Consider the following 14,157-nt stretch of genomic DNA (forward strand, 5'->3'; position numbering starts at 1 on the left):
GAATAATGAGAAGAAAATAGTGGGCAGCGGTTAGTTTGACGGTAAGTCTTTTATTATTTTATGTCTATTTTGAATACATAGCTGTTTCTAGGCGTTGGTTATGATAAAAGGAATTATAATAATTATGAATTTGCTTATTTTTTTATAGTTAACAGTTAAAATAAGGTGGACGCGAACTACTACACCGAATTTATAAAACTTCCACTTTGCGTCCGCAATGGACGCAAACTATACCTAAAGGGATTAATAATAAAACTAAATCGCGTCGATTTCTTAAATTAATTCTATAAGTTTAATACATAAAACTAATAACTACAAGTTTAATACCTATTCTACTTTGAATGAAATAAGTAATTTCTTTCTTATTTTTTTTTCTGTTTAAGATGAGTTCTTTACAGATAAGAAGAAGAAAAAAAGAACATACACAGAGGAAGATTTAAGGGAAGTTTTGCATGACATTCAAGAGAAGAGGAAATCGGTAAGACAAGCACCTATGAAAAAAATATGCTATTCCGATATTGGACAAAATCAGTGGGTGCAGACCAAGAGGGTACAAATCTTATCTACACAAATAAATAAAATTGGAGTGTCTGTTTGTAATATTAAAGTAACAGCTTTTTACTAAATGCATATTGATTTATACACGGTACATATACCAAAATAAACAATCTCTTTACTGTATGATGCCCTAATAAGAAGTCAGCTTGAGTATAATGCGGTAGTATGGTCTCCACATGAAGTCAAATACAGTCTCATGCTGGAACGTATTCAAAATAAATTCACCAGGTTTCTTTACCTTAGGCTTAATGGCGTGTATCCCTTGTATCCCTTGATGTATGCAACATTGTTTGTATTGGGCATGGTTGGATACAACAAGTTGGAGACTAGGAGAGAGCTGGCTCTGGCAACTTATATTTTAAAATTATTCCGCGGTGTTGTCAATAATCCAGGGTTACTGCAGTGGATAGATTTGAGCGTACCCGATAGGTATCTACAACGAAAGCGGCGACCGACCTTATTTGCAGTACCCCACGGCAGAACCGAGCTAGTGCGCAACGGACCCCTTGCTCGTTCAGTCAGAACGCTGAACTTGGTGGCTGACACACTAGACCTTTTTTCTTGTTCGTGGAGTGAATTCGCAAAAGTTACTTTGTATATAATATGTTATGAGAAATGAATTTAATGTTTTTATATTTATTAATGTTATATTGTTTTGTTTTTAGTATTATGTTCAAGTCAGCTAATTCTTTTTTAATTATAGTTTAACATTTTTTTTTCCTTTTGCTTTTTGTCTCCTTAACTATGTCTAATGAATTGGGTTATGCCTGTAATATTAGATGTGAGAAAATAAAGTAAATAAATAAATAAAAACATTTTAAGAATTTTTGTCTGTCTGTCTGTCTGTTTGCTCCGGCTAATCACTGAAACGACTGGACTGATTTTGACGGGACTTTCACTGGCTAATGTAATAAGGAGTAACTTAGGCTACTTTTATTTTAGAAATTTATTTATTTTTTAATTTTACGAACAGAACAATATTTTTTTTTTAATTCCACGCGGATGAAGTCGCGAGCACAGCTAGTATCAAATAAAACCAAGTAACGAAGAAGAAAACATAACGGTATTATTAATATTTAATGCGAATGGAGATATGTGTCCACCTCGTATTTTGTTTCCATAATTATAAATCAAGGCTGATCTTTGTGGTGCTGTGTGCTTACGGCATCAAAGAATATAGCCACCCCCTCTCTTCCCGTGGGTGTCGTAAGAGGCGACTAAGGGATAACATAGTTCCACTACCACCTTGGAACTCATAAAGCCGACCGATGGCGGGATAACCATCCAACTGCTGGCTTTGAAATACACAGGCCGAAGACGGGCAGCAGCGTCTTAGGTGCGACAAAGCCAGCCCTGCGGTCACCAACCCGTCTGCCCAGCGTTGTGACTATGGGCAAAACACAGGAGTGAACTTGTCGAGGCCTATGTCCAGTAGTCGACTGCGAAAGGCTGCTGTGATTGTAATTGCAGGCTGATCCTTTAGATTGCTTACATTCCTTTAAAATTCACAGAACAGATAATTGTTGAATTTTATAGGTGGAATTACTATTTACTTACTAAATACATGGGTACCTAATTTGTTTTTTAATTTTAAGTTCTATCAATGTTTAGAAGAGTAAATAGGTGTATTATTTTCTTTATAGTGATTTATTAATGTTAATATGTTGATTTTTAAATAACTATAATTCTTCAATAAATAAATTATTAAAATCCAACCTCCCTTTACATTATCATAAAAATATCACCTCTTTATTCCTTTTCTAAGCTGGTGGACGCGAAGTGGTCCAGCGGGTGGACGCAAATTGGATTTTATGGACGCAAACTGGGTAAATCGCCTAATTCTGAAGTTTGTATTTAAATAAAATAATAACAAGACGTTTCGAACAAAACTGAAAATTAATCTTTAAATAGACTATATAATGAACACAGTAAATAAATTTTTCATAGAAATTAGTGCGGGGACATTTTTATTTTCTTCTTCAAACTTGCCAACTGCACTAAGTGGACGCGAACAGGCGCAATGACCCTATTTCTATTAGCAATTGAGAATCTAAAAATTGCAGTTTCGTGTTTAAATTTAACGAAACAGGTCCTAATGGTATATTCTACCTTCGATTCTACATTCTCCTGCTGTTAAAGGCTATAACTTATTTACAGGGTAAACTGTATCCACAACTTTATAATTAAACAATTTTTTATATTTTTTTATAATATTATAAAATTGTTATTTTTATTTTTTCGGATTTTATCGTCCTCCGCGACCATGGTTGCTGTAAAGTATCCCAAACGTCGGGCATTCAAAAAACTTAATACAATCCGATGAAGTTGTTTCATTATAATGAGTGAAATTCGCGTAAACATTAGAAAAAAATATGTTTATCCACAATTGATGAAACAGATTCTAATAATAAAAATGACTCTTGATTGTAAAGCTAATAAGAAGTGGACTCTGGAAAGTAATGGCATTTGCTAAGCTAAATTATTTTTTGAATATTCGACTTAGCACCATAAATATAATTTCAAGCAATTTATCAATTATTCCATTATGCGCAATTGTTAGTTTTTAATTTGACTATCAGCGTGCACTTGGAGTCAGTCACTCGTATTATTAACTGAATACAAGAAAAAACGCTACAAAATAATTACACTGACAGGTATGACGTAGAAAAGAATACGTTATTACAGGGAAAAACCGTATGGGATGCTTAGTATTTCACCGCCAATTGATCGCAGTCAGACAAGTAATAAAGGAATTCTCACACCTAATTAAAGAATCGGTAAGAGCGATTGAATCACGCAAACATCGCGTGATTATTGTACAATCTAATACATTTACTAATATTATTAAATCTTATTTACAACTACAACTAAAAATAATATTTAATGGTGAGTAATTTAAAAAAGGAAAAACATATTTAAAAATTAGTTTAATTCTTTTCCTTATATCATTTATTCCACAGACCCAACTAACATTCTAATATTGATAATTCTTATTAGAAACGACAATATCCCTTTTAAATAAATAAATATCTTCAACTTACACACGCGGTCTGCCTTAGTAACAGACAACCTTAGTAGTTTTAGATTACGGCTAGCTAATATAGCTATATAATAATAATAATAATAATAATAATAATAATAATAATGCTTTATTCATAAAAAAATATTATATATATATATATTATACCCAGATTCAGGGTGGGAATCGAACCCAAACCTCTGGAGCAGAAAGTAGGGTCATTGCAACTGCGCTAACGGGGAAGCCCCTTTCTACTATATTTAATTTTATAGTGCGACTAGCCCCTTACTACTTATATTAAATTTATAGTACGTAAATCCAATTATTAATTATTAATATTGCAAATCGTTCTAGTATTCAAATCATGCAAACATGAAGTTTATGCAATCCTGTGCATCCCGACTGGTTTTGAAATCAAATACCTTCGTCGATATTATATTTCAATCGTATTGGATTTATATACAAGTTAGTACAGATTTATACTGGGATTTCCTTTTCGTTTGAATGTCTTTTAACAAAATTTAAAAACAAAGAGGTTCTTTATACTCGTAATTTTTGATCAGAAAATTCGTTGAAATTCGTTTTTTTTTTTAGAAGTATACGGTTTTCGTTTGTTTCCAATTAAATATTAGCAAAAAATACCTAATTTGGAAGTCTATTTTGACTAAGTTTATTAGTACAATTATTTTTTTTAAGAATTAGCTAAGCGCTGATAATATGATAAGGGATTCTTATGAAAATAATTGCACTACACAGTTTGTATTAAGCAATAATATGTAACGAATCCTGATAGCGATCGTTACTCATAGTAGGGAATATATCTGCCAACCCGCATTGCAGCGTGGTGGATTAAGATCTGATTCTTCTCCTACATGGGGAAAGAGGCCTATGCTCAGTAGTGGGATATTACAGGCTGAAGCGAGCGATATGTAGCAAATTACTGACGAACTATTGGACATTTATTTTAAAACATAAAGAACTATTAGACATTTAATACAGACTTTTTAAATTTCCGATTTAGGTCAATATTTCTAATTAATTTAGAAATATTTGTAGTTATTATATAAAAAAAAAAATATATAAGAAATATTTTGAAGCTAAAATTACCCTCATCTGTTTATACATACAACCAGACAAACGTACTCCTTAACAAATGGCAACAATTTCTTGATTTCACGAAAGCATTTCAAAAGTAATGTCTATAATTTTCAAACTTCCAAGTTTTTCTTTTCTTAAAACCTGAATGTGTTTATGTGCACGTGTGAGTTTGTGTGCGTGTGTCTGGATGAGCACACGTAATGCGACATACGAGATTACTCGTATGTGTGCATGCATAAACGCATACGAGTATGTTTAATTGTTTCTGTATGTGCGTGAACGCGAACGTGTATATTTGTGTGCATGCGTGACCGCGTACGTGTGTTTGTGTGCGTGTGTTTATGTGGGTGTGTTTATGTACGTGTATGTTTATGTGCGTGCGCTTTACGTACCCGTCGTCACGTCTAACGTGTAGCCGGTCCGCGCTAGTATTTGTTTGATTTTCTCTTCATCGGGTCCCTTTGCCTGGACAGAGGTAGACAGCGCGGGCGCACCCTGCACTCCCGCTCTGCTTTTCTGTCTGGAATATCAAATTATACACTTTTATACTACTAATATTTTTCTCTTCAGATTATTTTCCCTGAGTCTGGTCACAAAGCCTTTGCACAGCTGTGGGACATTTACAGAATAATTGTGTTTGCAGGCAAACGAAAAAAAACCGACTTCAATTATATATAGTAATATATTATAAGTAATAGAGCGTAGGTAGACGAAAAAATAGTCAAGTATATTCTATTTTTTTGGAAGAGTCCTAAATAGTAAACAAATATGGCGTACTTCCGACCACAGACAATAGAATAATTTTGTAAGTATAGTAAAGTGACATAAAGAGCAAATGAATGAACAATATTAATAAGCCATAGACGAAAGTAAAATTCATTTTATGTTCAAATATTTAACGCTAACATATTGCTAAAATTGTTTCAAAACCTAATAATATATTAAATATTTTTTCTAAGAATTAGTGGAGGTACATAATTACGAAAAAAATGTATATTAATCGAGCATCGAGCATAAAAGACAACAAATTTATATTGCGTTTATGTAAAATGGTCGGTAAAACGGACGTCAAAAATAAAATTTACAACAAAATAGAACCGCCTATGTCTAGAAAAAAAGTCGACCCTATTAGTATTATTGTCACATTATTTGTATTCACTATAAATATAAAGCCTTGCGCCGGCGGCACACTATAACATGTAAACAAAAGGATTGATAACACTGTTGCTCACATAGCTCTCATTGGGTAATCCTAAGTCTCATACTAAAGTCCCACAAAATTTTCCTGTAAACTACAATAAACTTTTATGCCAATGCTATGTGCTTTTATATTATATGGGATAGCGTTAAAAAATTTCAGAGTGAAATTGATATTCAGAAATATTCATAATATAAAATAAAACCCTTACAATAAACACTTTACTATAAAAGATTGAAATTTATAATATTTTGTCAGCATTTTTTACGCTCAACATAAATAAAAAAAAACAAGGTCTAAAACATAATAACAAATCGCTTTACGGTAGCATTGTTTTATAACTTACTATCAAATTATGATTCGTGAAAATTTAAAATATAAGTAAAAAACACGGACCATTTTATCGCTCATGTCGTTCATTCTCTTATACTCATTCACCTCTAAAAATATTATGACCACATCCCTATTTGCGTCACAAAAAAAGATATTAAAATGTCATTTTCGAAAATATTAATTAAGTATCTGTACGCTCGAAATCCGTATTTTAATAATTTTTATGTGTTTAAAATGATAAATTGATATTTGTTTTTAGTGAAATAAATAGTAAATGGAGTTTTACAAGTGTCCCAAAGCTAATATGTTGTGAAAGTGAGTGATAAATGCGGATAAAACGTGAATTACAATTGACCTGTCTGTGTGTTGGTTTGTTTACCAAATAAGACTCTTCCAAAAAACGGAATATAAATACGCATTATCAGAGATTACACCAAAAGTTGTAATCAGATCTCGATGAAATTTAAATGTAACCACATAATACACTTCGGCTTTCTATTAAATTAAAAAATTTCAAAATCGGTACACCCAGTAAAAAGTTATGGGGATTTTCGAATATCCCCTAGATTTCTCTGGGATCCCTTCATCAGATCCTGGTTTCCTTATCATGGTACCACACCAGGGATATCTCCTATCCAACAAAAAAAGAATTATCAAAATCGGTTCATAAACGACGAAGTTATCCCCGAACATACATACACACACACACATATATATATATATATATATATATATAATATACGGTCGAATTGAATAACCTCCTTTTTTGAAGTCGGTTAAAAATACGATACATACAGCAACACACGTTGCTACAATACTCGCATCGTTTGTTACTACCTCCTACGAGTTACATCATGATATTTCTAAGCCTACAACCACTCAATAAACGAAATTGTCTGACACAATAACATTTTTAAAATCATTATACTAAATACACTTCGGATACAGATTTCTATAGAGGGAAACATAAGCCATACAGTTTTATTACGACTTTAAAATATAAATGAAAACCATAGCCGTTAGTTTCTTTGCTTTTTATCCCTTATGAGTCGAGACACGACTCGGTTAATTAATACATTTTTTGTGATTGTATAAGCGGCCATTATTCACACGTAATGATATTAAAGATATGGGACATTTTATTACAAGTACATTCTCGTCGTGAATTAGCTTTTTATCAGTAAAACCGTTATTTTCAAATTTAGCTTTGTGTATACTGATATACTTCTTTCACGTAACAAAAACACTCGATTTCTAGGATGCCATTATGTAGGATGCCCAATGGCAGTTAACAAGGGCTAACTTATCTTTGAGAGATCTCTTCCAGGCACACCCGTGGTGAGTGACAATATAACCGTAGGGCACAGTAGTGAAATGTATGAACGTTATTTTCATTCTTGAGAGATTTATATGTACTACACATTGATGCACTAAAACAGTCAATCCTTTTGTCTAATATTGTAAACTAATAAACATCCAAGGAATACTTATACCAACTTGATAATCGTCGGCTTAAAGGAATAACACTAGTAAGCGACATATACTTCGTACTATTTCACAGAAGTAGATTTAGTAGGCGTTAGATAAAACCTCAACTTCTTATTTACTCAATATTGAGTCAAAATATTAAAAAAACAAGGCATTAATCCATTTTAACTGAGGTAGGGCACAGCAGGAATTTCCTGTTCAAAATATGGAGCAGCCTGACTGGGGTAGTACCTCGACCTTACAGAAGATCACAGCAAAATAATACTGTTTTCAAGCAGTATTGTGTTCCTGTTGGTGAGTAAGGTGACCAGAGCTCCTGGGGAGATTGGGGATTGGGTCGGCAACGCGCTTGCGATGCTTCTGGCGTTGCACGTGTCTATAAGATACGGTAATCGCTTACCATCAGGTGAGCCGTACGCTTGTTTGCCGACCTAGTGACATAAAAAAATATAAAAAAATAAGAATTATATGTGATTTTACCCTTAAAAACCAAAAATAACTAAAATTCAGCTAACGTTTCTTGGAAGTATCGTCATGTCACATAAATTAGGAAAAAACCCCACGAAAACTCCACGTCCCTGCTGTATAATACTAAAAAGACAAGACTGAAATAAAAGTAGTTTTCTAACAAAGCAAGGCAGAATAGATTTAAAATATGAAAACACTTGGCTCGTCTACCCCTTAAGAGTTACCTCGCCAGACCCCGAGGGTGTGCGTTCCGCTAATTGGGAAACACAGTCTTAAGTATTCATTGCATACGTGCTCTTAAAAAACGCAATTTCCTTTCGGTACTTATATTTAATAGTTGCATTTTTTTCTTTTTACTTTTATTTCAACTAATAAATTTGCGTAGAAATTTTCATATAGTCCAATATGTTATGTTTTGATTATTTATGGGAAGAAAATTTTCCGTTTTGAGAAATGTTTCATAATTGCTCAGCTTCTATTATTCGTAGCGCGATATTATATAAACTATCGCCTTTATCGATAAATGTATTATATTACTTTTTTTTTTCAAATTAGTACCAGTACTTCCGAAGATAAGCGCATTCAACCAAAAAAATCTTCAACTTATAAAATTAAACGACGAAATCATGACGTCTATTAGAATTTGTTTCTAAAACTCTTGTAAGAATCCAATAAGAATACTGATTTAAATTTTAAGTATGTTTTTTAGGGTTTTCTCAATAGTGATATTCCGGTTCTTCCCCTTTTCAAGTGACAAACTTATCTGATATAAACTTTGAGGTTTTTATTATTTGAAATAGAGGCTCGGGTAATATATTATTTCGAGTTTGTAAAATTAATGAGCAATACCATGTTTTTTTTTTTTGTTTGCATTGTCATTCATTGCAGCTCTTTATACAAGGTCGCGTTTATATGCTATAGGAATTTTCAAATATGCGTCATGCTTTAAAGAGGATAACGACCACAAGTAATCTAATCTTGAACAATACGAATCGTAGTCGAGTACCGCAACTTAACAAATAATATTTTATTACGTTCTTTTACAAATTAATAAAGATTGACCATATATTTATATAAAAGCTTCCGTTTTAAATTGACTAATAAATTAGCCATATTGTCACAATAATGACTGAGAACTAGTCAAAAAAAGACCAGATTCTCAATTCGACTGTATTTTTTTATGTGTCTTACCTCTTAACTTTTTACTGGGTGCACTGATTTTGACCATTCTTTTTTTATTCGAAGCTGGTGCTTGCCTTGTGGTCCCATTTAAAGATTGATAGCTGACTAATACTTTTTAGTTATTCCTGATACTGCGTATTTAATTGATTATTTTTTCGACTACCGTTACTTACCGTTTACTATACGTTATAATACTTGTCGATTAAAATTGAAGTCGGTTTTTTTCGTTTGCGAGCAAACAACTATTCGAAGTTGTTAAAGAATTTCGTCGTCGCGTACTGCGGCACTCGCAAAATGCAATGCGGAAAGTAATCTACAATTCAACTAGATGGCAGCACAAGTTGATAAAAATCATCATTTCAAAATGCTGCAGTCCGCAACACGGCGATAAGTGTCAAATCAATTTTTCAAGATGACCCAGATACTGATCGGACAATTTGGCTATCATCCAATAACAGATAGGGTTGGCGATTGAAAAAAAAATACATAAACAAAAAACAAACTCACCTATAGGTCTTCATGACTCCACATAAATAAGCACTTTTATTAGATACATGTTCGAGATTTGAATCTAAAAATTGTCCAAGAACACTTAAAGCACCGTCGGATGGAAATTCTTTTAAGGCATCTAACGCACGCTCGTCCAACTCTGCGTGCGCTAGCTTTCCAGTCTTATAAATATCGTCGAGCTTGGCCGCTACCTGGAAAAGACAATACAAACTACCTTAACACATCTAATTACATCCAAAAGTCAAGTTGGTCGGTTAACGATTGGTTGCTTGGCTAAATTGGAACTTAAGTTGCTCAGTTATTCGTTGGTTAGCTGATTAAGTTTGCAAGTCGAGTGTGGCAACTTAACTCGATAAGCGCGAAATCGTCGACGATAAAGAGACGTGTAGCGTGTCTCCGAGATAGTGGCGATCGAGAGCGTCCTCAATAAAGTTCATAATTAGTTATCAAAGCCTCGTGCAGTGCGCCGAGAGCTTTATTTTCATACAACGAGGTATTCTCGAAGCCTTTTATGTATCTTACGATATAAACACATGAAATTTTGTTATACACATGAAAAGTAATAGTGAGAGCGAGATCGCAAGTATATAAAGACGAAATAAATACAGTCACCGTCGAGAGGCTTATTTTTTTTAACATTACAGGAAGCTGGCGTGAGCGAAGGTGAACCAGTACAAAGATTAAATACCAGTTAACCAGACAAGCTGTTGTGCACCAGGGATGGAGTTACATGATTTTATATTATACTGGACTAAATGTATGACAGTCATTTATGACATACAAATATATATATATATATATATATATATATATATATATATATATTAAAACATACTCATCAACCATACAGTATACTTCAATGCACACATATAAATATAAGATAATTTGTGAATACACACAATGTTAAAAATAAATTGATAAAATAAATAATAATAATAATAATAACAATAATAATATTAATAATAGGGTGTAATCCTCTACTCGCTTATTTTTATATATGTAAGTATAAGTAAATTTACTATATTATTATTATATTATTTATATAAGTATTTATTATAATACATGTATCTATTATATATTAAGCGGGTGGAGTGACATCCAGTCACATAATAATAATAAAAATAATAAAACAATAAATAAGTAACCTAGTTAAGACTACATTTACATTATAAATACATAAAAAAAAACCAAGTTTAATGTACATGACTGTTGAATACAGCTTAGTATCTGAATTACCAATGGTAACAATATTAAAAATCTTTATTAACAGAGATAATACTCATATCAAGGGTCAAAACTGCTAGTTAATCCATTTCGAGATAATCCCAATCAAGTCAGGTAGGTCACATTAAAACAATATTATGATTTCATTTATGAGAATGTTCTAGACATTTTCAGGTGCGGCAACTTTCTGCACTAAAGTAATTCCCTTAAATACTTCTTGCTTTCTGTCATAAATAATAACTCTTTCTAGTAATTTAATACAATAATAGATTAAAACTTAACTGTATAATATCCTATAAAAATTCCGAAATCTTACTCTTTCCAATACAATTCTTATAAGAATAAAACCACAGATTATAAACAAAGTTTTGCATTCTTATAGGAATCTTGTTAGTATTTAAAATTAATATATTTGTTTGTGTATATATAATGCAAATTTTGTAATAAATATTAAAATTCTAGAAATATTGCATAAAAATTAAAAAAAAATGTATATGTATATTTTCTAATATTTTTATTTTAAGTATTTTTTTCAAATTCAAGTAAATAATAATTTTTCTAGTTTTGTGGTAATTTCAACATTTCTGAGTATTATTTATATTATTTTAACCATATTGAACAGAGGTTCAAGCTAGACAGACGGTCAATCCATGTATGGCTTTGCACATGGATATTAATGTTTCAAAATAATTTTAGTTGTATACTACTAATATTAATAAATATAGTAGCTAAATATATATTAATCTTAAAAGCCTTATGATCGTTTGATGTTAACTATGAAATATATGTATCAAGTCAGACTACTGCAAGCGGCATGAAATTTTTGACAAAAATTTTGACTATATGTAAAGTTTATATTCAGTTAATATATTCTAAAAGTGTTATTTATTTCGTAAAATAGATAAGTTTGCTACATAAACGCTCACCTTTGAATCCAAGCCATATTCTATGAGTTTGTGGTAATCTGGTGTCCGGCCAACATCAGAGTCCTTCCCGGGGGCCTCTTCTAAGGATATTTCTCCATTACCTTCCGCCATTCTGCACAATTATTAACTTTTTGAACACGCACTACACTCTTGCACAGCTACGCACCAATTTCAAAACTTTCAAACAAAATTAAAGTAACCAGCTGGTTCTGGATCAGAGGCCTGAGAACGTACTACGGAATACTAACGATGTCACATGAAGGGAGCAACAAATACGAGACGATACTACACATACATCACCAAACAACTCATTAAATATAAATGCTTAAATAATTATGGGAGAACAGTAAGGATATTTACCTTATTTTACAATTTTTTGTAATTTTGGAAGAAAATGACAACTCTCTAATTGTCCGAAAAACAAAAAAACAAATGATGTTCAAACATAAGAAACTGTGAAACAATAGGATAGTGCACTCCTCATTCCATCCGGGTAAGGCGTAATTTCAAAAAGCGAATGCGTGGGTCATCGCATTCTTCTAGTGATGTGAAACAATTTTTTGAGCCTAAAATAAAAATTTAAAATATAAAAAAGTTAACAATTACACTTAAACATAAAGGATGCGAAATCCGGCGGTCAATGACCGAAATAACACAGAGTATACGCGAAGACAACTTTTTAAATTGTTACACACAGCACTTTTTAACGATTAATCACTGTAAAAACACTTTTAAAATCCTTTGGTTTCAAAATACAAACACAAGTAACTTTCCGCGCATAAAACTTTGGCAAATGAGAAACTGCAATAAGTTTAGAGTGCAACTGCATTGCACTCGATAAGAACCGGCCGGCGCGCGCCTTTATTTCCAATAAGAATCCAATTGGAATAAGCACATACGATGCCAGAAGATAGAAAACACCATAACACACAATCACTTTGCAATATAATTAACCTGAAACACTGAACACGAAAATAATTACCTATTAATTTTGCTAGTTGGTGGCCGAGACAGATATGGCGGCACCGCGCGACGTCAACGTGACCGCCAGTACGGGGTTCTCATAACGACGCGCGCGGGACATGCAACGAGGAGTGCATTCAAACTTTGAAAGAGAAGTAATGTGTTCAAAAATTATGAGGATATCTCTCTGTTTTCAGAATTAATGCGACCGCAGCGAGTGATGAGATATTTTTATTGCACAGAGAGTTTTTGCAATGATTGCGAATAATTTTGAATGCGAAAGAGCGCGGCGCGTCGCGCAAGGCTGCCGGCCGCGAGGTGAGACAGGCTAGCGGCAAGACGGCGACGAGTGAGAAGCCGAGAGCGAAGGGGGGAGGGTGTTGCAACCGGCGGTGCAGGCGTGCAGCAGCGACGACGCCGCACCGAGCTCGCTTGCATACTTGCATACGCACTCACACTTGCAAACCCTCTGACCTTCGTTACTTGTAAGTCGTAATCGATTCAGTGTAAGAGTTTTACCTTTGTTACATATAGTTTCTCTGAGAAACTTTAAGTAAAACATGAAACTTCACTAGTAACTTAATTATGTATTGCAAATTTTCAACCACTAATTTAGCACTCATAACGTCTACATTACGAGTTATAACCTTTAATTATATGCAGTAAGATTCTTATACACTTATATATCAGATTTTCATACCTATTCGATACTGATATCAACGAGAGTAACTTTCTAACTAGAAATTTAACTATATATATCATATAAATTTACTCATAAGAAAAGTATGTAACATTATAATTTAATATTAAAAACGTTAATTTTATATCATATCAAATCTCTGTCAATATATCAAATCTATTTGTGCAAATCGTAAATGTTCTAAATAAACTACCGAGCAAAATATGTAACAAACGACCTAAAAAATCACACGGTTACTAATCGACAACGTCCAATAGTGGAACAAGGTTCATTACTCTTTGATATGGAAACGAAGGGATAAAAGAGTTAATCGCAATAACCCCCTTGCTTTAGTTCGCTTCACCTGCTGATTATTGAAGCCGTATGTATTCGCGACACATACACAAAACTGGCCTTCGTATTTCGCGTGTATGTGTAAGAAACTTGGATCTGTATCCGCCGCATAATACATATGTGGGTAGATACTTAGATAGAGCGGCTACTGCGGGTG

General features: G+C 32.9%; 1 protein-coding gene across 1 annotated transcript in view; it reads right to left on the minus strand.

Moving 5' to 3' along the window:
• The window catches only part of LOC123657640 (heterogeneous nuclear ribonucleoprotein R), a 30,442-nt gene extending 17,058 nt beyond the window's left edge, over positions 1–13,384 (minus strand). The window contains exons 1-5 of the mRNA XM_045593162.1: positions 12,987–13,384; positions 12,365–12,570; positions 12,005–12,116; positions 9,852–10,045; positions 5,068–5,195 (exon numbers count right to left, since the gene is read on the minus strand). Coding sequence (XP_045449118.1) covers positions 5,068–5,195; positions 9,852–10,045; positions 12,005–12,115 — 433 coding nt within the window. The 5' untranslated portion in view covers position 12,116; positions 12,365–12,570; positions 12,987–13,384. The remainder of the gene's footprint in view (positions 1–5,067; positions 5,196–9,851; positions 10,046–12,004; positions 12,117–12,364; positions 12,571–12,986) is intronic.
• Between the last annotated feature and the right edge of the window lie 773 nt (positions 13,385–14,157).

This window comes from Melitaea cinxia, chromosome 11 (assembly GCF_905220565.1).
Source record: "Melitaea cinxia chromosome 11, ilMelCinx1.1, whole genome shotgun sequence".
Lineage (NCBI taxonomy): Eukaryota > Metazoa > Arthropoda > Insecta > Lepidoptera > Nymphalidae > Melitaea > Melitaea cinxia.